The sequence below is a fragment of the Neopsephotus bourkii genome, unplaced genomic scaffold, assembly GCF_033783945.1.
Source record: "Neopsephotus bourkii isolate Nb327-2 ecotype Australia unplaced genomic scaffold, CSIRO-AGI_Nbou_v1 NB_1370, whole genome shotgun sequence".
In the NCBI taxonomy this organism is placed as follows: Eukaryota; Metazoa; Chordata; class Aves; order Psittaciformes; family Psittacidae; genus Neopsephotus; species Neopsephotus bourkii.
In genome coordinates, this window is record NW_026901849.1 from 559,953 (window position 1) to 580,862 (window position 20,910).

The following is a 20,910-nucleotide window of genomic DNA, read 5'->3' on the forward strand; positions in this document are numbered from 1 at the left end:
GACCGATCCTGTCCCAGCACTGGAGCAAGGAAAGCCAAGCGCGGCCCTCCTGGCTGCCCGGGGCTGGCACCGGGCATTCCCAGCCCTGGGCAGGGGTCACCCCGCTCCTCCCAACCCCCTGAATTTCCCCCTGGAGCATTTTCAGGCCGCAGATTAACCGGTAACGAAAGCGAAAGCCCAGGAGATCCCATGCGGCTGCTGAGAGCGCTCGAGCAGAGACGAGCACACCCAGTATTGCTTCCTGCCCGGCTGCCCCGCAGCAGCCACCCTGCCCGGGGTGCCCCATGCTGGGTGCCCCATGCGCTGGGTGCTGGGTTTGGGTGCTGATGGGAGCTGAAGAGACTCCCTCGAGGTGGTTTTCTTGGGGCTGCTGCCACCTTTTTGTGTCTGGGGGAGCCCAGAGGAGCAGGGGGTGCCTTGGGTCAGTTTGCAGCTTGCAGGGGATGGGGCAGACGGGGATGCACTGGTGCCCATTTCCCTGCCTTTGCTCCTGGTACCCCTGGGACCCCACCGCTCTCGGCCTCACGGCATCCTCCCGGTGCCTGCACGGGCAAGAGGACACCGGGGCCCAGGAACCCAGAGCAGGCGCATGCACGGACAGACCCTGCCATGTGCCTGTGTCCTGCAGCAGCCCCCAGGCCCCCGTATGCTGCGTTACCGGGCTGGGAACCCCAGGCTGGTGGCGTTGCTCATCCTGTGCTTGGAGGGACGGGAGAGCCCTTCCCTCCTCGCACTCCCCTGCAGATCCTGCGGGGCCCACATGGAAAACCCAGGCCCGGGCGCCCCTGCTGCTGCCCTACGGGCAGGGAGACACCGCTGAGCAGCGCTGATGGGGGCAGCGGGCACCCGCTGGGGGCACACGGGGGTGCCGGTGCCCGTCGGGGCTCCCACGTGTGCCTGGTGCCGGTGCTGGCTCCTGCCAGCGCGCGGTCCCGGTTTGCCCTTTGCCGGTGCCCGGTGCCGGTTTCTGCCCCGCCGTGGCCGCTGCTGAAGCCCGCGGCTGCCCGGGGCGCTGCGCGGTGCCGTTACCCGGTGCCGGGGGCGGGAGCGGGGCGGTGCCGCGGGGGGGGGGGGCGGTGCCGTGCGGGCCGGGCCGGGGCGGGCGGGAGGGGGGGGGCGGCGCAGGCGGCGGCGGCGGCCGGAGGGGGCAGAGCGGCGGCGGAGCCGAGAGCCGAGAGCCGCTGGAGCAGCGGAGCCGGAGCCGCCGTCGCGGCCGCAGGTGGGGACGGGAGCGGGGCCCCGGGCAGGAACCGGGGCCGGGGCTGGTTTCGGTTTCTGCTGCCGGGCGGGGGGCGGCGGGGCCGGGCCCGGGGGCACCTGCGAGGGGGGCGGCCGGGGCGCGGAGCTCGGTGCGCGGCCCCCGCCTTCTGCCGCCGTCGGTAAATACCCGGGGTGCTCCGGAGCCCCGGGCGGCCGCGGGGCGCTGCGGTGGCGGGGCCGGGCCGCGGCCTGGCTGCAGGCGGTGCGGGGGGGGCCGCAGGTGCGGGCAGGGCCGCGGGGCCGCCCCGCTGCTCCCTGCGGGGAAGAGCGGACTTTGCGCGGGCCGCGGCGGGGCCGTCCCGGGGCGGGGGCGCTGGAAGCCGCGGCCGAGCGGGGCCGGTTCCCGCTGCCCCGGGCCGGGCCCTGGAGCAGCGGCGGCCGCGGGGGGGGGGGGTCCCGCAGGCGGGGAGCGGGGCTCACCCGGGCCGGCCCTGGGACGTTGCGCGGCTCCGCGGAGCGGGGCAGAGCCGAGGGCGGGGGGAAAACGTTCCCGGGAGCGGTGACACCGCGGGGCCGGCTGCGCCCGGTGGCCTTTCACCCAGCGCGGGCCGGCCTGGGGCCGGTGGGGCCGGGGCCACCTGTCCCGGGGGATTCGGAGCTGTCAGGGCTCCGTGCCCAGCGCTGGGCTCGCACCAGGCCGGGATCCCCGCAGTGGGCACCGGGATGCGGGCACCGGCACCCGCCTGGCCCTACAGGGGACAGGGAGTGACAACGAGTGACTCGTTCGCAGGGTTTGGGGCGCATCCTGCAGGGCTCAGCACTGCAGCGTGGTAGGGACAGCAGGGACACTGTGCACAAAGTCCCCGCACACCTCGTTGGAGCGCGGTGGTCCTGGCTCATGCTGCCTGCGCCCAGCCTGATGTTCCCAACGGCATCACAGCCATGCACATCCATGGAGGCAACCGTTGTGTGTGCCACGGGGTGATCTGCAGAGCCCAGCCACCACCGCGGGCACAAGGACCCAGCCCTGCACTGCAGGAGCTTTGCCCTCTCTTCTCTTCATGCCCTTTGGGAGGAAGGTTCTGTGGGGCTGCTGTGGGGCTCTCTTCTGAGCTGAGGTTGGCCATTGCCTCGGTGGGGTTGTGCCAGTGCAGTGATCCCATGCCGGAGCTTTGCCTGGTGCTGCCCTGTCCAAGTGGCTCTGGGCAAGGGGGAGGCACTGGGGGTGTTGGGGTCACCGGCCTGCGGGTGGCTGCAGCAAGTCCTGGTGTGCCCAAAGCCTGTCCTGACATGGCTCCTGTGTCCTTGAGGTGCTGGGCATGAGGATGGAGGCCATCCCCCTGGGTTTGGGTTCTATAACTATCCCTGGAGAGCATGGCTTGCCACGGGGCCGGGAGGGCCATGCCGTGCTGCGCTGCGTGAGCAGGCCCATGGAGGAGGAGCTCTGGTGCGGCTCGAGAGGTGCCAACAGCCCATGCCTGGGGACACGGGAGAGCAGGGCTGGGAACGGGGCGTGACGGGCGGCTGTCACCCCTCTGGTGTCCTCCCTTGGCATCTGTCACCAGAGCTGACTTCCGTGTGCCGGCCTTGTCCCGCGGCTGCTGCTTCAGGGCAGGATGAGGGATGCTGGTGCTGGGGACAGGGAGCTGCAGCTGGGGATGCTTGGCACAGGGTTGCATGGAGGCTCTGACGGGACCTTCCCCTTCACTGCAGGGGAAGTGCTGACTCCAGCGGGGCTGTGCGGTCCTTGCCGTGGGGTTTCCCAGCTCTCTCTCGAGTGATAGCAAAACCCAGATACTCTGCGTGCGAAAAATCCCTGCTCCTTGTACTCCTCCACGGCGTGGGCAGCGAGCGGTGACTGTGCTGTGCTGAGTGCGGTGAAGTGGCCCCATCAGCTGGGAAATGACTTTCTGCTTTGTGAGGAATTACTGTAAGTCAGGCTGCTCTCCATGGGCATCAGAGCAGGGCCGGGGTCCCCCCGTCGCCATCCCCTGCATGCCCGTGCTGCCCTCGGAGCAGCCTCCACATTATGGGGCCGAATGCACCGCAGTGGCTGTGGGGTCACCGATCCCCACGTCGCCGGGTCAGGATTCAGCTCTGCGGTGGCGCAGGCAGCTCCGGCTGCTGGCTCCGGGGCTCCGGCATGCTGGGGAGAAGTCTCCTCGACAGCTGTGCCGTTTCTGTGGCGTGCCTTTCCTTTCATGGGGTGTCTATTTTGCAACCCCCAAGTGTTTTGATCCCGGGAGGAAGGGGGCGGGGGTGTTTACCCTGGCACCATGTGGCCGGCGCAGGGATCCAAGCGGTGCTGGGCATGCCTGCGTGGTACATGCAGCAACAGTTCTAGCAACATCTGCTGGCTGATAAAAGGTAGGCTGCTGCGAGCCGCTTCTCCCGCCGCATTGGGAAATGTCGAGGGGGAGGCACAGGCGAGCGCGGCTTCCTGGCGATAGGGCTGCGCTGCCTTGCTGATAAAGCAGAGTCCACCCATCTGCCTGCAGCACAGGGGCCGGGAGCGCTCCGTGCGCTCTGCTCTCCCCGGTACCGGCGGCCGTGGGGCTGTAACCGAGCCGTGCCATGGGCACGATCGCGCTCCCTGCGCCAGCAGTCGCCGGTGAGTTTTGCAATCTCCGTTTTCGCTGCAGCTTCACCTCTTGGTGTTGCTGGGAGAGAGGAACGCTGGTTCGGAGCGCGGGGAGCGCACTGGGACTGGGGCTGGGGCAGCGCTCGGTGCTGCCCCGCCGCACTGGGCACACGGTGCCCGGTCCCTGGCTGCCTGCAGAGCTCTCGGCAGAGCAGGCGGCATCTGAGCCCCTCGGGGCAGCCGGAGCAGCTGTAAACCGATCGCTGCCCTGTTTGGTGCTAACGCTGGGGCTGGCACGGCCGCCGCGCTCCGGCACGCTCCATGTGTGACCCCAGCGCTGACCGGGGCCTCTGGGAGCGCTCAGGGGGGTGCTCGGGGTGCAGCCGGGACCGGGGGCTCTGCTCTGCTGCTGCTCCTGGGCCTGCAGAGCGCATCCTGTGCCCGGAAAGCCAAACCCCGGCTCTCCCGCCTGGCTGTGCTGTGTCCGGTAGGGATGAGCGCTGTGTGTGACCCTGGCCAGGTCTGGCTGGGATTTACCTGCTCTGAATGAGGTTTTCCTGCAGAAGCCATTGGTGTTTGGGGTTTTTATTCCCATCTGAGCAGTCCTCCCTCCTGCCGGTGTCCCTGCAGGTCTCTGTGCCCCTCTTCTGGAGGCAAGGCTTTATCCTCCCTCCCTTCTGCTCTGCTGACCCATGTGAGAGCATCGCTGTGCATGGAGCTGCTGCAGCACAAACCCCGGCACCCAGTGGCTGTGAATAGCCTGGAGGGGCTGCTCTGGGGGCCCTGCTTGTCCTCATGGTGCCTGACAGCACTTGTCCTGGGCCCTGCCCTGCCAAACATGAGGATGTGAGGGTCTGTGTGTACCCTGCATGGGATTGCAGCGTGGTTGGTGCCTCCTCCCCAGGCAGTGGTTGGGCAGCGGGTGCTGTCAGTGATGTCCCTCTGCCTGTCCCCAGGTGCCTGTGCCATGGTGTGCCTGCTGTCCCATGGATGCCTGTGCCATGGTGTGCCTGCTGTCCCATGGATGCCTGTGCCATGGTGTGCCTGATATCCCATGGATGCCCATGCCATGGTGTGCCTGATATCCCATGGGATGCTCGTGCCAGCGGTGGGGGTGGCTCCTGCACATCCTAACCCGCAGAGAGCACCAATGTACAGTGGCCAGAGGGGATGGATGTGGCCGGAGCAGTGCTGTTGGTCCCTGCGCTGCCCACACGGGTCCTGCTCTGCAAATCCCCCCGGCCGGCAGCTGGATTAGTGGGATTGTGTGTGCTCCCTGGAGCGCCCAGAGAAAATGAAGTCGTGTCTCCAGACCCAGTCGGGACTAATTCGATGCTGAAACGAGCTTAATCCTCAGGTCCTTCCAACCAACCCATCCCTGCTGTGCTGCTGCTGGCCTGAGCAGGGATTAGTGGTGAGCCCAGGGCTGTGCTGGAGGCAGGCTCGGTGCTGGGGCCGTGCTGGTGTCTGCAGGGTCCCCAGGTGGCTTGCTGGAAGGATGAACAAGGCGCAGGGGCCTCTCCCTTGTACTGGATCTCCCTGTCCCATTCTTAAGCCTGAAGCTGTGCCCCAACACTGGGGAGGGTCACTGGGAGCCCATCACCTCCCTGCCCTTCCTCAGGGCTGCATGTGGGGTTCTTTGCTCCTGGGATGGAGGATGGAGACTGGGCTTGGACCTTCCCTGCTTCTGCAGCGTTGTGAGGGTGGTGTGTGAGTTACAGGGGAGGGAAAACTCCTTCATCAAGTGCCCTGGCACGTGGCGGCTGTGTCCCCATGGAGCTGGGATGCTGTGGGTTGGCAGTGCCATGGCCAGGCCTCCCTAATCCTGGCTGAGGGCTTGGTGGGGATGGCACTGGCGCTGGCGGGGATGGGACTCCCTGTGATGGGTGTCCTGTGGGATCCATGCTGGACTCATGCCCATGGGTGCCGGGTGGGTGCTCAGCACTGCTGCTGTCCTGCCACTGGTGCCTGCGCCAGCACCATGCTCCCTGCTCTGGCCGTGCCCAGGCAGGTTCCGCTGTTCCCATCCAGGGTCCGGCACAGCCGGATCATTGTGCCAGGAATGGGTGTGCGGTGCCATGGGGTAACTGCGAGGGACAGGGTCACTCTGCGGGGGGGTGCCCTGGCCCCTGCTCTGCTGCAGGACCCGGGTCCTGCCGGTGCTTGGCACTGAGGGGACCCCACCAGCACCAGGGCCGTGCCTGTGCCTGCCCGCGGCTGCCCTGGGGAGGCTCTCGGTGCACCGGGGTGGATTCCTCTCGCGGTGCCAGCCCCTGGATTTGAGGGCTTTTGCTGGGGCTTCACCGGTGCTCTGGTGGGTTGGTTTTGATGCGATTCTGGGTCTCTGGTTGGAAGGGAAAATCCGAAGAGAGGAGGAAACCCTTTCCCAAGGGCAGCAAATGCCAGCGGGCAGGTTCAGCCCCGGGCTCATGGCATCTCCACCTGCGTGGGGGGCTGGTTTCTCCCAGGCATTCCCGGGCTCTGTGTGGGGTTTCCCTGTTCCTCTCATGCTGCAAGTTCCCCATTTGTGGCCGCTCCTGGCACTGCCGGCCCCAGCTCTGCCCACCCGCAGCAGCGCCCATTGCCCCTGCTCCCAGCCCTCCGGTTGTGCTTCAGAACCAGCCGTGCCTCCGCCACGGGCCCCTCGCAGTGGCCCTGGTGCTTTCCAGTGGGGGCCGGGGGCTGTGGGTGCCCCCTCCCCGATGCTGCTGGGCAGAAGCCGCTGCTCTGGTGCGGAGGCCACACGAAACCCATCAAAGCACGGCGCTGGCAGCAGGAGCTCCCCTCCTGCGCTGCTGCCTCCCATCCCAAGGCTGGAAACCGCAGGCAGGCACAAGCCGAGCGAGCTGCCCCGCTCCCAGCACTGCAGCCCCCTCACCAGTGCTGCTCACCGGTGCTGCTGGTGCCGATGGGTCCATCCCATCTCCCCCTGTGCTGAGCTCCTGCCTCGGCCCCTGGGGTCCCATCCCAGCCGCTGTGGCTGTGCCTGGCTCCAGGGATGAGCATGGAGCGGGTCCAGCTCTGCTGCTCGGTGCTGGAGGAAGCTGCCAGCAGCCCGGGGCTGGCTGCCCTGCGCAGGCAGCTGACATGTTGGAAGGAAATAGCTGCTCTCCTCTCCTTCCTGTAGCACAGAGCCGGCGAAACGGCCCCCCCGGAGCCGCCGTGGGGCAGAGCCGTGCGGGACCCCCCGGTGAGTGCAGCTGGAGCCAAGCTGGGGCTGTGGTTCCTGTGCCCCGGAGGAGCTGGGACGTGCTGAGCCCCGGGGCTCGTGTGCACGGGGGAGCTCTGGCTGGGGCAGCCCTGGCGCTTTGGGGCTCATTGAGTGAGGGGGGGTTCCTCTGTGCCCCCCGCTGCAGGGCAGGATGTGGTGCAGAGGCACTCGCTGCTTGCAGCGGGCAGGCCACGTGTCAGGGGGGTGAACGGGGGGACCCCCGGTGGGATCCAGTTAAGGGGGGCATTGGGAGCACTGAGAGCTCCAGCGGGTCCCCGGGGATGGGGCAGGGGATGAGTGTCTGTGTTGGGGCAAGCGGGGTCCTTCTGTGGGTGCCAGCACTGCCATTGCTGGGGCCCAGCTGGGGCTGGGTCCTGCTTGGGGCTGTCCTTCCTGTGGGGCACAGGATGCCCGGGGGGGGACCCAGGCATGGGGCGCGCTGGGTCCAGCCCTGCCGCTGCGAGCGGGGCCAGCTCTGACCTGGAAGCGATCGCGGGCTCCCGGTGGTGCCGAGGACCCACGTGTCTGAGCGTTCACTGCGGCGGCTGCCGCCCGGTACCGGCTCCGCAGAGACTGGGGCCGGGAGAGCACCGGGCAATGGGCGCTGCGGGAGCCGCGGAGGGGCCGGGGGAGCAGGGGTGCGGGAGCAGGGAGGCCACGGCCGGGACCCTTTGCTGTGGCACCGCTGGGGCTTTGCGTGGCTCTCAGCTCCTGCCTGGCTGTGCCAGTGCCAGTGTGTTGTGCCCGTGGGGAGATCCCGAGTGGCTGCGTGCTGTGAGCATCCCCAGTGCATGCAGTGAGCACCCCCCAGTGCATGCAGGGAGCACCCCCCAGTGCACGCAGTGAGCATCCCACAGTGAATGCAGTGAGCATCCCCTGGTGCATGCAATGAGCATCCCGCAGTGCATGAAACGAGCATCCCACAGTGCATGCAGTGAGCATCCTGCAGTGAATGCAGTGAGCATCTCCCAGTGCATGCAGTGAGCATCCCGCAATGCATCAGTGGAGCATCCCACAGTGCACGCAGTGAGCATTGCACAGTGAATGCAGTGAGAGTCCCGCAGTTCATGCAATGAGCACCCAACAGTGCATGCAGTGAGCATCCTGCAATGCATGCATTGACTGTCCCCCAACTGCATGCACTGAGCATCCCACAGTGCATGCATTGAGCGTCCCCCAGTGCATGCAGTGAGCATCCCCCAGTGCATGCAGTGAGCATCCCGCAGTGCATGCAGTGAGCGTGCACCAGCCCTGGGCAGGCACTGCCGGTGCTCAGGCTCTGCCGTGCCCGTGGCACGTGGAAGGAGCTGCTGCCAGCCTCGCCCTGTGAGGCATTTCCCTCCCTTTGTGATGGCACAGGCGCTGCCACGGCCGGGACGTGCCGCGTGTGCCGCTCCGCAGGCGATAAGTCACCGGTGAGCGCGTTGCTGTGGCTTGTTGAGTTGCCGCTGGTTAACCGAGCTGCAGTAATGGGTGGGTTACAGCTCACTGCCAGCAAGTAAATGCAAACTACCTTAAACCACTGCAATTATCTGTCTCTTGCAGTCGTTTGAGCGCGCCTGCGGCCGGCGGCTGCAGTGTGGCTGACCCGGGGTAACGGGTGATGCTGCAGCAGCACTGCCCATCGGTGCCGGGGTGCTGTGTGTCCCCTGGTGAAGGCTGCGTGATGCTGCCTGCCTGGCAGCAGTGCCTGCGCTCGGGCTCCCCGGCCGGCCCCAGCTGAGCACGGTGTCTGCTGCTCACCGTGGCAGCAGCCTCAGCCTCGTTGCTTAACAACCCACTGGAGTGGAATGGGAAGTGTGTTGTCACTGCGAGATGGGAAGCGATCACCATTTTCTCAGGGCAGCGCTTGTTTGCTGGGTCCTTGTGCTGTGCCGGGGGCTTTGGTCGTCGGTGGCGTGGTGGCCATGGCCATTCTGCTCAGCTCTGATGGGGCAGGTTCTCACCAATGCCCCTTAGGAGAATCCGCAGTTTCTAACCACCAGCAGCATCCCGTGTTGGCCATCCTGCCTTCACTTCCCTCCTTCCCTGCGTTTTTATGCCTCCCCAAGTGCCTCCTCGCCAGCAGAATTTCCAACTTGGTGATTTCTGGGAATGTGGAAATGTTCCTCCCTTTTTATAGGGGAAAAATTCATTTTTAGCCAACTCTCGGTTATTGTTCCTCTTCCTGCACAGGGCTCAGGGGCTCTGCCCGTGGCTGCTCTGCCTGGACCCGCTGCCTCCATCCCCTGCTGCGTGCCCCTACCACAGTCCCTGCTTGTCACTGGCCACTGCAGTCACTGGATCCCGCTGGGACACAGCCCAGCACCTCCACATGACGTTAAATCCTGGGTGGTTTGGGTCTAATGAGCCACTGTTCATTGCTCCATCCTCAGCGTGAGGGGCTGTGAGCCCCCCAGGCCCTCCCTCATCCCTCCCCATCACATCACCCTCAGAGCAGCCACCAGCTCCTTGTCCAGGCACCACCAAGCTGTAGCTACAACAGCAGCCGGGGATGCTCCAGCTTTCCATAGGTGCCCTCCCTGGCTGTCCCCTCTCCCTGCTTGCTCCATGTGAGCAGCATCTCCCCTGGGGCAGCGGGTCCAGGGACCCCCCGAGGTGCCGCATGAGCCCTTGGGGCCGGGTCTGCTCCTGCCCATCGCTGCCGGCAGTGCCAGGGTGTGCGCAGGAGCCGGGTGAGCGCCGGGGGGGGGCCCTGCTCTGCATCACTGTGGGTCCCTCAGCCCTCCTCCTGGCCCAGTTTCCTCATTCTCGTGGCCAGCGATGGCTGGGATCCCACGGCGAGAGGAAATGATTACCATGTGGAGAGGCAGCGCCGAGGCGCGCTCATGGCCATGGCCCCCCCCACGGCTCTTCCTGGAGAAGGGAGGGGGCTGGCTCAGAGCAGGGGAGCCCCATCCTTGCACACCCCTTCCTTGCAGCACCGCAGAACCTGCAGGAACCTGCCAAGAGCTTTGCGAGGGCTTTTGGGGGTGGCCAGGACCGGCCCCCCCCCCCCCGCGGTGCCGTGACGAGCCCGTCTCCCGCAGGTGCTGAGCCATGGCCGTGTGGATCCAGGCGCAGCAGCTCCAGGGCGAAGCCCTGCGGCAGATGCAGGCGCTCTACGGGCAGCACTTCCCCATCGAGGTGCGGCACTACCTGTCGCAGTGGATCGAGAGCCAGGCCTGGTAGGTCAGCGGGTGCCTGCGGGGTGCTGGGCTCCGCAGCACCCACCCCTGGGGTGCCCTGCTTTGGGCTGCCCCTGGTGCCACCGCTCTGCTCCGTGTGTGCAGGGACTCCATCGACCTCGACAACCCCCAGGAGAACGTGAAGGCGACGCAGCTGCTGGAGGGGCTGATCCAGGAGCTGCAGAAGAAGGCAGACCACCAAGTGGGTGAGGATGGCTTCCTGCTCAAGATCAAGCTGGGGCACTACGCCACGCAGCTGCAGGTGAATGGGGTGCTGCAAGCAGGGGCTGTGGGGCTGGGGGTGCCCTTGGCCCGTGCCCGGCTCAAGGTTGTGCTCTCCCTGCAGAACACGTACGACCGGTGCCCCATGGAGCTGGTGCGGTGCATCCGGCACATCCTCTACCACGAGCAGCGGCTGGTGCGGGAGGCGAACAATGTGAGTGAGGCCATAGGGGGTCCTGAGGGGGGGTTCAGCACCGGGGTGATGGGAGCAGCGCTGAGGTTGGGGATGCTTTGGGTCCCCCTGGCCCTGCTGAGTGCTCCCTGCTGCAGAGCCCCTCGCCGGCCGGCTCCTTGGTGGATGCCATGTCCCAGAAGCACCTGCAGATCAACCAGACCTTCGAGGAGCTGCGGCTCATCACGCAGGACTCTGAGAACGAGCTCAAGAAGCTGCAGCAGACACAGGAGTACTTCATCATCCAGTACCAGGAGAACATGCGCCTCCAAGGTGGGTGACGGAGGGGTGATGGGGAGAGGGAGGCGATGGAGCCGGGGTGCTGGTGGCACCATCCCTAACGCCGTGTCCTGTTCTAACCCCAGCCCAGTTCTCCCAGCTTTCCCAGCTGGGTCCCCAGGAGCGCCTGTCACGGGAGACAACGCTGCAGCAGAAGAAGGCGTCGCTGGAGGCCTGGCTGCACCGGGAGGCACAGACACTACAGCAGTACCGCGTGGTGAGTGCCGCCCTCCCTGCACTGCGCTGCCGGTGACGCCGTCCCCGCGGCCCCTGACACCCTCCTGCCCCGCAGGAGCTGGCTGAGAAGCACCAGAAGACGCTGCAGCTGCTGCGCAAGCAGCAAATGACCATCCTGGACGATGAGCTCATCCAGTGGAAGCGCCGGCAGCAGCTGGCGGGGAACGGGGGCCCCCCCGAGGGCACCCTGGACGTGCTGCAGACCTGGTGGGTGCCGGCACGGGATGGGGCGCTCTGCAGAGCCCTGGCACGGTGCTGAGCCCCGGTGCGGTGCTGAGCCCTGGCACGGTGCTGAGCCCTGGTGCGGTGCTGAGCCCCGGTGCAGTGCTGAGCCCCGGTGCGGTGCTGAGCCCCGGTGCGGTGCTGAGCCCCGGTGCGGTGCTGAGCCCCGGTGCGCTGCTGAGCCCTGGCACGGTGCTGAGCCCTGGCACGGTGCTGAGCCCCGGCGCGGTGCTGAGCCCTGGCACGGTGCTGAGCCCCGGCGCGGTGCTGAGCCCTGGCGCGCTGTCGAGCCCCGGCACAGTGCTGAGCCCCGGCATGGTGCTGAGCCCCGGCGCGGTGCTGAGCCCTGGCGCAGTGCTGAGCCCTGGCATGGTGCTGAGCCCTGGCATGGTGCTGAGCCCTGGCGCGGTGCTGAGCCCTGGCGCGGTGCTGAGCCCCAGTGCGGTGCTGAGCCCCAGTGCGGTGCTGAGCCCCGGTGCGGTGCTGAGCCCTGGCGCGGTGCTGAGCCCTGGCGCGGTGCTGAGCCCCGGTGCGGTGCTGAGCCCCGGTGCGGTGCTGAACCCCGCTGTCCTCAGGTGCGAGAAGCTGGCAGAGATCATCTGGCAGAACCGGCAGCAGATTCGCCGCGCTGAGCACTTGTGCCAGCAGCTGCCGATCCCGGGCCCGGTGGAGGAGATGCTGTCGGAGCTCAACGGCACCATCACCGACATCATCTCTGCGCTGGTGACCAGGTACCGGCGAGTGCCTGGAGGGCTGGGGGGGCTGGTTTGGGTCCACTCTGCCAGCACCCCCATCCCCTGATCCTCTTTATTCCCCCTTATCCCTCTCTGCCCCCAGCACCTTCATCATCGAGAAGCAGCCCCCGCAGGTGCTGAAGACACAGACCAAGTTTGCGGCCACCGTGCGGCTCCTGGTGGGGGGAAAGCTGAACGTGCACATGAACCCCCCCCAGGTGAAGGCCACCATCATCAGCGAGCAGCAAGCCAAGGCCCTGCTGAAGAACGAGAGCACCCACAAGTAATGCCGGGAGCAGGGGCTGTGCGGGCGGGAGACAAGGATGCAGGCAGCGAGAAGCTGGGGGGCACATGGGGGGCTGCACCCCGCTGCCAGCCCTACTGATCCCCTTTATCCTGTGTGTTCCTGTGGCAGTGAGAGCAGCGGGGAGATCCTCAACAACTGCTGTGTGATGGAGTATCACCAGGCCACAGGGACGCTCAGCGCCCACTTCCGCAACATGGTGAGCCCTGCTGGTCCCCCCCTCCGGTCCCCTTGTGCCCCCGTCTGGGCTGCACCCCCGCTGTGCTCACCCCGGTGTCCCTCCACGTCCCCGTTTGTGCTCACTCCCTGTGTCCCTGCAGTCCCTGAAGCGCATCAAGCGCTCGGATCGCCGCGGGGCTGAGTCGGTGACGGAGGAGAAGTTCACCATCCTCTTCGAGTCGCAGTTCAGTGTTGGCGGCAACGAGCTGGTGTTCCAGGTGAAGGTAAAGCCACCGCGCAGGTCCCCTTGCAGGGCGATGCTCTTGCAGTGCCCTGCAGCCCATCCTGGTCTCCTTCCTCCGGCAGACGCTGTCCCTGCCCGTGGTGGTGATCGTGCACGGGAGCCAGGACAACAACGCCACAGCCACTGTGCTCTGGGACAATGCCTTTGCTGAGCCTGTGAGTGCCATGGAGGGGGACAGGCCAGGCCCAGTCCATGCTGGGGGGGCTGGCTCCGTGTCCCAATGGGTCGTGCCTGGAGGCAGAGCTCGGCGCTGACCCTGCTCTGTGTCGCCAGGGCCGCGTGCCCTTTGCCGTGCCCGACAAGGTGCAGTGGCCGCAGCTGTGCGAGGCGCTCAACATGAAGTTCAAGGCGGAGGTGCAGAGCAGCCGCGGGCTGACCAAGGAGAACTTGGTGTTCCTGGCGCAGAAGCTCTTCAACAGCAGCAGCTCCCACCTGGAGGACTACAGCAGCACCACGGTGTCCTGGTCCCAGTTCAACAGGGTGAGCAGCCTGGGCCCTGCGCTGGGTGAGCTGCACGAGGGGCAACGGGGCGCTGGACCCGTTTCTTGCATCCGGAGTGATGCAAAACTTAGATGGGAAGGTGTCACCTTCCTCTTTGGGTGCTGTAGGTCCTGCATACGGGCTCTGCCTCCCTGGGGAGGCATTGCTGGTTTGGTGTCCAGAGTCTCCACTGTTTGTGTTACTGAACAGCAGCCACGAGGCTGAAGAACTTGCTCATTTTGTGGCAATCTCCACAGGAAAACCTGCCCGGGAGGAATTACACCTTCTGGCAGTGGTTTGACGGGGTCATGGAAGTGCTGAAGAAGCACCTGAAGCCGCACTGGAATGATGGGTAAGAGCTGCCCTGCGCCATGGTGCCTGGCCCCGAGTCCCGGCCCTGACGCCCTCGCTCTGCCTAGGGCCATCCTGGGCTTCGTCAACAAGCAGCAGGCGCACGACCTGCTCATCAACAAGCCCGACGGGACCTTCCTGCTGCGCTTCAGCGACTCCGAGATCGGCGGCATCACCATCGCCTGGAAGTTCGACTCCTGTGAGTGCGCCCCAGCCTGGTCCTCTGCTGGGGCTGGGGCTGGGGCTGCGGCTCCAGCACCTCCTGTCTCGGCTGCCAGGGGAGGGATGCGGCACTGGAGATGCCGTCCGATGCTCAGCGCGGTCTCGCAGCCTGTGTCCGCTGGCTCTGGGCATCACCACGGTCCTTGCTCTTGTCTTCCAGCTGAGAGGATGTTCTGGAACCTGATGCCTTTCACCACCAGGGACTTCTCCATCCGCTCCCTGGCCGACCGCCTCGGAGACCTCAGTTACCTCATCTACGTGTTCCCCGACCGGCCCAAGGACGAGGTGTTCTCCAAGTACTACACGCCGGTTCTCTGTGAGTCCACGCCAGGTAGCGCTGCCCCTTTCCTCCACGTGTGTCCCTCTCCTCCGTGCCTCCGCCTGGGCTGAGCCGGGGCTCACAGCATTGCTGTGCCCTGGTGCCGTGTCCGGCCCTGCAGGGGCTCTGTAGCGTGAGCCCCCAGCCCTGCTGCGGGCCTGTGGCACACACCGGCACCTCGGGGCCTGAGTGCTGCCTCCTTTCCTCCAGCTAAAGCCGTGGATGGATACGTGAAGCCACAGATCAAGCAAGTGGTGCCAGAGTAAGTCTGACCTGGAGGCGCACCCTGGCTGGTCCCATGGGATCTAGCCTGGGAGGGAGCAGCCCAGGGCACCTCTTCTCTTAGGCCACGTTGGTGCTGAGCTGGCAGTAGGGGTGAGGCGCAGGGATGCAGCAGGGCTGTGTGTTCAATGGCAAGGCAGATGTCCCCCTCACCATGCTGTCGTCTGGGGGTCTGGGGACCCTGCATCTTGAAACTGCTTGTGGGTGTGGGGTTTGGGTCCCCTCCCTGCTGCTTGGAGGTGGTGGGAATCCCCCGAGAGGGAGCCCGTCCTGTGCCCGTGCTCATGAGCCTCCATCCCTGCAGGTTTGTCAACCCATCAGGTGATTCTACCCCTGGAGGGGCCACCTACATGGACCAGGCTCCCTCGCCCGCCGTCTGCTCCCAGCCCCATTACAACATGTACACCCAGAAGTAGGTATCCCACCCCCTGTCCCCATCGCGCCTCAGCCGGTCCCCTCCTCACCCCCTGCCTCCCGCAGCCCCGATGCCGTCCTGGAACCCGAAGGTGACTTTGACCTGGAGGACACCATGGACGTGGCGAGGCACGTGGAGGAGCTGCTGCGGCGCCCCATGGACAGTCAGTGGATCCCGCACGCCCAGTCGTGACGGGCTGGTGCCCGGCGCTTCGGGGACTGTGCTGTGTTCGTGTCTCTGTGCCGGGGGGGCGGCGGGTGGGCCCTGCCCCGCAGATTTGCTCTGTGCTGCCCCGAAATGCAGGCTGACGTCCGGCTCTTTGGTGTTTAAGCCCTTGTATAAACGGCAGCGGATTTGTCGCATGGTTTTCCTGTATGTTCCTTTTTAAGAGGCCCAGCTTCGGCTTTCCGCTTCTGCAGGCACCGGCCCCACAGCCCCCCCTGCTCCCCACCAAGGGGCTGCGAGGGGAGGGGGTTGCAGAATGGCCTCAGGTTTGCTTTCGCAGTCGTCACTAAGAATGTATGTGTCGCCTTCTTGTTCTACCCCGGGGCTCCGTGGGTGCACAGGGCTCCGGCACGGGACAGGGGGGTGATGGCCGGGGGTACCCCCTGGCCCGTGCTGGTGCTCTGCTCCACAGCGGTGGGGTTCCCTCCTGGACCTTGTCTCATCCTTTGGTCCCCGAGGACGGGGGAGCCCCTTTGGCTCCCAGCTCAGCGTCGCCCTGTGGAGCCGGTGCAGGGCGCGAGGGCACCCAGCGAGAGAGGTGGGGTGCTGGGGGGGGACCCCCCCATCCCCTCACCTGACCGAGAAGCTCTGGGGTCCTGCCCTTGTTATTTTTCTACCACAGAGTAAAATAAAGCACGGAATATTTTTGTAACACACAAGCTCTGCCTTTCACGCGTGTCTTAGGGAGGCTGCCGGGGCGGGGGGGACGCAGGAGCCCCTCGGCTGCATGCCCGGGGTGCAGGGGGTCCCCGAGTTCCGGGTACTGGGCAGTACCGGCCCTGCGGCGGGCAGGTCCTGGGAGGGCTGCGGTTGGGGACGCTGTTTCTGGGGAGAAAACAAAGCGAAACAGGCAAATTGCACTATTTTTGTTAAAGAAGGCGCTGGCTCTTGCCGGGAGGGGGCGGATGCGCTCGGTGTTTATTCGCGATTTAACCGCTGGGGCGGGCGGGGCCGCACCGGGTGTTTCGCAGAACGGAGAAAACGAAAATAAAAGCGGGGGGAGCTGCCGGTCGCCGTCATTCGCCGTCATCCCTGGCGGAGGCGGAATAGCCGCGGGGGCTGTCCCGGTGCGCGGGGCCCTGCTGGGGACGGCGGGCGCGCCCGGGGATGCTGCTGGCGGTGGCGGTGGCGGTGGCCGCGGTCGCGGTCGTTGTCGCGGTCGTGGCCGCCGTCCCCTCGCTGCGGCACCGCCTGTCCCGCTCCGCGCTGCGCAGCGCCGGGGCCCGGTACCGGCGGCGCCTGGAGCTGCTGGGCACCGACGTGCGGCTCAGCCAGGAGCGGCGGCTGCGGCTGCTGCTGCCCCCCGGCGCGGCTCGCGGTGAGGGGCGGGCGTCGGAGCGGGAGGCGGCTGGGGGGGAGTCCCGGGGGTCCCCGCTCACCCCGCGCTCTCCCGGCAGGGTCGGAGGATTTCCGGGAGCGTCACCCCGTGGGGCAGCGCTGTGCTGATGGGGCACCGGGGGGACAGGTCCCGCCGCTGCGCCCCTGGGCGCTGCTGCGCTGCTGCTGGGGCACCGACCCCCTGCTGCAGGTACGGGGTGATGGGGCCGGGACGGGAACAGAAGGGCCTCCATGGGACCCCTCAGGTCCATCCCGCTTGACCCCGCTTCTCCCTGCATAGGGGTCCCTGCTCTACCTGGACACCCTCCATGCCGCCTTCCCGCGGGCGCTGGCCCCCCGGGGCACGGCGCTGCTCTCCTGGGCCCCCCATCACCGCTGTGCTCCCGCTGGCTGGTCCCTGCCCTCGCTGTACTGCACCCCGGCCGAGGCGGGCTCCGTGCCCTCGCGGGCTGCAGCGCTGCGGGTGCAGCTGCTGTTCGCACTGCAGCAGCGGGCGCTGCGGGTGCTGGAGGCCGCGCTGCCCGCGGAGCTGCTGGACGCGCTGGATTCCCTGCGCTCCGCCTGGCCCGAGCTGGCGCAGGACCTGGCGCTGGGCACGCTGCGGCCACAGCCCGGGCTGCCCGAGGGGCTGCGGGTGCAGCTGCAGGCGCTGCTGACCCCCAGCGCTGCCCGGGCGGCCGAGCTGCGCGCTGAGTGCGCCCGCGGCTTTGAGGGCATCGTGCGGCGCCTGTGGCCGCAGCTGGAGGTGGTGGTGGTGGGGACGGCGCAAGGCACGGAGCAGCTCTACTGCGATGCCCTCCGGCAGGCCGAGTGCAAGGGGCTGCCCTTCTACTGCCCCTTCTACCGCGCGGCGGGAGGTGAGCGTCCCCGGAGCCTGCCCTGGGTGCCCCGGGACCCGCTGCCCCAGGGATGCGGGTGCATCTCGATGCCGCATCCTTCCTTGGCGTCGGATGAGATGTTCCCCCTTGGAGGGGGTGGGACCACATGGGCAGGGGCAGGGGGTCTCTCGCTGACGCGTGCCCCTCTGCCCAGCGCTGCTGGGTGTGAACCTGTGGCCAGAGGAGCCAGCGCCACGATTCCTGCTGTGCCCTGAGTGGGCTTTCTGCGAGTTCCTGCCCTGCCCAGCCGAGGAGGAGCCGCAGACGGTGTTGCTGGGCGAGCTCTGGGAGGGACGCGAGTACGGGCTGGTACTGACAGCCCGGCCTGGAGAGTACAGGTGCCCCCTCGGTGCTGCAGGACTCGGGGGGGGGGGGGGTGAGCACCCCAGCCCCATGCACTGGGCACTGCCTCCCTCACGCTCCTGCTCCCCACACAGGTGCCGTGCTGGGGAGGTGCTGAGGGTGACCAGCTTCCACAAGCAGTGTCCCGTGGTGCAGCCTGTGCGCAGGTGAGGACACCCCAAACCCCTCACCTTGGGGGGTTGTGTGCGGGGCTTTGTGCCAAGGCAGGGTCCGATGGACTGGAGCACCCACCCCATCCCCTGCGCTGCAGGGAGAGCCAGGCACTGAGCGTGCGGGGTGAGAGCATCCCTGAGGAGCGGTTCTGCCGGAGCCTGTGCCGCGCCGTGGGCATGTGGCCGGGTGCTCGCCTGGTCGACTACGTCTGCGTAGAGAGCGCTCTGCTGGGTGAGTGTCCCCAAAGCTGCGGCAGCGGCTGCCTGGGTCTCTGCCAGCCCCCCTGCACCATGCCCAGCCCTGGGCTGTCTGTGCCCACCGGGGCTGGGGGCTGCAGGCAGCTTTAATGTGCTCGTTGTGATGCTGCAGGTGCCTCTTCGGGGGCCTGTGCCCCCCACTATGAGGTGTTTGTGGAGCTGCGGCACCTGCGGGACCTGTCGGAGGTGCAGCGCTACAAGGTGAGGGGATGATCAGGGAACGATGAGGATGCTCAGGGGCTGGAGCACCTCCCGTATGAAGACAGGCTGAGAAAGTTGGGGCTGTTCAGCCTGGAGAAGAGAAGCTGCATTGAGACCTCAGAGCAGCCTTCCAGTATCTGTAGGGGGCCTATAGGGATGCTGGGGATGGACTCTTCATTAGGGACTGCAGTGATAGGACAAGGGGTAATGGGTTAAAACTGAAACAGGGGAAGTTTAGATTGGATCCAAGGAGGAAGTTCTTTCCTGTGAGGGTGGTGAGACACTGGAATGGGTGCCCAGGGAGGTTGTGAATGCTCCATCCCTGGCAGTGTTCAAGGCCAGGTTGGATGAAGCCTTGAGTGAGATGGTTTAGAGCGAGGTGTCCCTGCCCATGGCAAGGGGGTGGAACTGGATGATCTTAAGGTCCTTTCCAACCCGAACTATTCTATGATTCTCTGATGCGGGCTCTGCACCGGGGCAGGTCCTGCTGACTGCACCCTGCCAGCCCATGGTGAGGGGTGATGCTGCCCCACTGGGGCAGCGCAGTGTGAGCAGCCTCTCCTCTTCCTGCAGCTGGACCAGTGTCTCCAGGAGGATTTCCCCATCTATAAATCCTTCCGCTTCAAGGGCAGCATCGGGCCCCTGCGCCTGCACATGGTGGGCGCTGGGGCCTTTGCCCGGCTGCGGGAGGCACTGGGCAAGCCTGTCCCCATGCCCAGGGTCCTGCGGGAGGAGTGGCTACTGCAGCTCATCCAGAGCTCTGTCATCTCCTAGGGCAGCCTGGGGGTCCTGCAGCCCTCCCGCTCCTGGGGTTCACCGTGCATGCAGCCTGCAGGGAAGAGCGGTGCTGAGGGTGCCCAGCCCCAGGGGGTTTGGTTGAGCAGAGCAGATGGAGCCAACGAATGTGACCGTGCCCCTGCTCTGTGCTTGTGGGCACCCAGGTCAGGGCTGTCTGGAGGGATGGAGCAGGATGTGGAGCACAGCTCAGCCCAGCCCCAGGCGCTCACCAGCAGAGCTGACCCTTCGCTGGGCTGCGTTGAGCACAGGCTGGGGCCGCGGGTGCTTGTGAGCATCACAGGGGAGATGGGTCCTGCTGCCGGCGGCCACTGCTCACCCTGCTCTGTTCAGTACCTTGGCAGCACCCGCAGCAGAGCGGGAGCCTCTGCCTTTCCTGAGGGACACTGGGACTGTCATAGCCCGAAGGACAGTGGAAACCTCCGCGGGAGCAGCAGAGCCTCGGGCCAGCGCAGGAACTCGGCTCATCCCTGTGCTGAGCTCTTGGCCTTGTGTCCCCTGGCAGGGACGCTGTGGGGTGGTGGCAGGTCCTGGCTGCCATGGAGCAGCCCCTCCATCTGCCTCCAGTGCACGTCCGCTGGTTTGGGGAAGAATAAGCTCCAGCATGGGCTGATTTTAATGGTTAAAAATTCAGATGCAAAATGCAGGAGGGTTATCTGTGATACTCTGCAGGAATCTCAAGGCTGGGGATCCAAACCAGGAGCTCTGGGCATTCAGAGCCCTCCTTGCTGAGCAGCTCGGCCTTGGCTGCACGCGACAAGCACTGGTGCGGTGCTCGGCACAGCCTCGGCTCCACAGCCCGGCGGAGGGATGGGGATCCCGGAACCCCTGCGCCATGTCCGACGCTGCTGGATACTCACAGCTTCTGAGCCCACGGGTATCCCTGCCAGGCCTGCGGGGGGATGAGGGCGAGCGCGTTCCCACTGAAATCCCTGCGGAGAAGCCATTGGCAGCGTCACCCGCAGCACAAACCCTTCTGCACCTGGAGGCAGCGGGACAGGGAGCTGCGAAGCACGGGCGCGCTGCCTCCACCTCCCTCACTTGCACGGCGGCAGCAGCAGGCTCCGGCGGGCTCCCCCCATTGCCCACCTGCCCCCGGCCTTTGTGCGCTGCGGCAGGCACGGGTTGGCGCTGCGCCCGCCGAGATGCGCGCTGCGGGGCGGCGGGGGGTCCGCTCCTCCCGGTGAGAGGCGGGGGGAAACCCAGGCTCTGCCCCGCGGGTTTTACACCCCCAACAACGGTCTGTTAAGAGAGAACGATTCAGACCTCACACGCGTGTCGTGAACCCTCCTCAGCAGTCAACCATTGTGCTGAGGCTGGAGAACCTCCATGTATTTTATTGCCCCGAGGAAACTGGGGGTGTTCATTGCTGCAAGTTATGCAGGTGGCAGAGGTCACACTCGGGGTCTGTTCCTTTCTGCTGCGGGCGATGATTTTTCCTGTGCTGATCCCTGCCTCGCATCGTGCTGAACACCACGGGCGCAGTGGATCCCGACGCCCTGCGTCCAGCAGGGAGCAGCCGTGGGGTGCTCTGAGCAGCCAGGGACTTGCAGCATCCTGCTCCATGGACAGGGACTGTTGCTCCAGATCTCAGGCACTCAGGAGCCAGAGGAAAAATCTTCATCCACTGGCCTTATGGCAGGGAGTGATACGGATCCGATTGTCATCGCGCTGAAATGAGAGCGAGGACGTAGCAGCAAGGGGCAGAACAGCAAGTACATTAAATAAGCCAGGAAACAGCGGCCAAGAAAACAACAGAAAGGAAACAGCATCCAAGGA

General features: G+C 66.3%; 2 protein-coding genes across 3 annotated transcripts; both read left to right on the top strand.

The window, feature by feature from the left end:
• Window positions 1–1,094: 1,094 nt before the first annotated feature.
• LOC133219614 (signal transducer and activator of transcription 5B) lies at window positions 1,095–15,280 on the top strand. 2 transcript variants are annotated; one of them, XM_061367041.1, is made up of 19 exons: window positions 1,095–1,219; window positions 10,022–10,159; window positions 10,265–10,421; window positions 10,506–10,595; window positions 10,712–10,886; window positions 10,979–11,109; window positions 11,185–11,336; window positions 11,927–12,082; window positions 12,189–12,368; window positions 12,501–12,588; window positions 12,710–12,832; window positions 12,915–13,007; window positions 13,126–13,332; window positions 13,590–13,684; window positions 13,752–13,882; window positions 14,066–14,236; window positions 14,435–14,486; window positions 14,811–14,918; window positions 14,987–15,280. In XM_061367041.1, the coding sequence occupies exons 2-19, from the start codon at window positions 10,032–10,034 to the stop codon at window positions 15,111–15,113; spliced, it is 2,364 nt and encodes a 787-aa protein (XP_061223025.1). In that variant the 5' UTR covers window positions 1,095–1,219; window positions 10,022–10,031; the 3' UTR covers window positions 15,114–15,280. The 2 variants fall into 2 exon arrangements, with proteins under 2 accessions (XP_061223025.1, XP_061223026.1); XM_061367042.1 differs by having other exon boundaries at window positions 14,066–14,221.
• A 922-nt stretch (window positions 15,281–16,202) lies between these two features.
• Window positions 16,203–19,573, top strand: GHDC (GH3 domain containing). The gene is made up of 8 exons (XM_061367043.1): window positions 16,203–16,464; window positions 16,544–16,674; window positions 16,765–17,341; window positions 17,517–17,700; window positions 17,800–17,871; window positions 17,976–18,109; window positions 18,248–18,336; window positions 18,910–19,573. Exons 1-8 carry the CDS (start codon window positions 16,254–16,256, stop codon window positions 19,108–19,110), a joined length of 1,599 nt encoding a protein of 532 aa, XP_061223027.1. The 5' UTR covers window positions 16,203–16,253; the 3' UTR covers window positions 19,111–19,573.
• Window positions 19,574–20,910: the final 1,337 nt, after the last annotated feature.

What these genes read in the sequence shown, in the direction of transcription:
- LOC133219614 (XM_061367041.1), top strand. Translation starts at nt 10,032, where the DNA reads ATGGCCGTGTGGATCCAGGCGCAGCAGCTCCAGGGCGAAGCCCTGCGG. An exon ending in GGAGAACATGCGCCTCCAAG is followed by an intron (nt 10,887 to 10,978) that starts GTGGGTGACGGA and finishes TTCTAACCCCAG; the next exon opens with CCCAGTTCTCCCAGCTTTCC. An exon ending in CTGGACGTGCTGCAGACCTG is followed by an intron (nt 11,337 to 11,926) that starts GTGGGTGCCGGC and finishes CGCTGTCCTCAG; the next exon opens with GTGCGAGAAGCTGGCAGAGA.
- GHDC (XM_061367043.1), top strand. Translation starts at nt 16,254, where the DNA reads ATGCTGCTGGCGGTGGCGGTGGCGGTGGCCGCGGTCGCGGTCGTTGTC. An exon ending in GTGGTGCAGCCTGTGCGCAG is followed by an intron (nt 17,872 to 17,975) that starts GTGAGGACACCC and finishes CCTGCGCTGCAG; the next exon opens with GGAGAGCCAGGCACTGAGCG. An exon ending in CGGAGGTGCAGCGCTACAAG is followed by an intron (nt 18,337 to 18,909) that starts GTGAGGGGATGA and finishes CTCTTCCTGCAG; the next exon opens with CTGGACCAGTGTCTCCAGGA.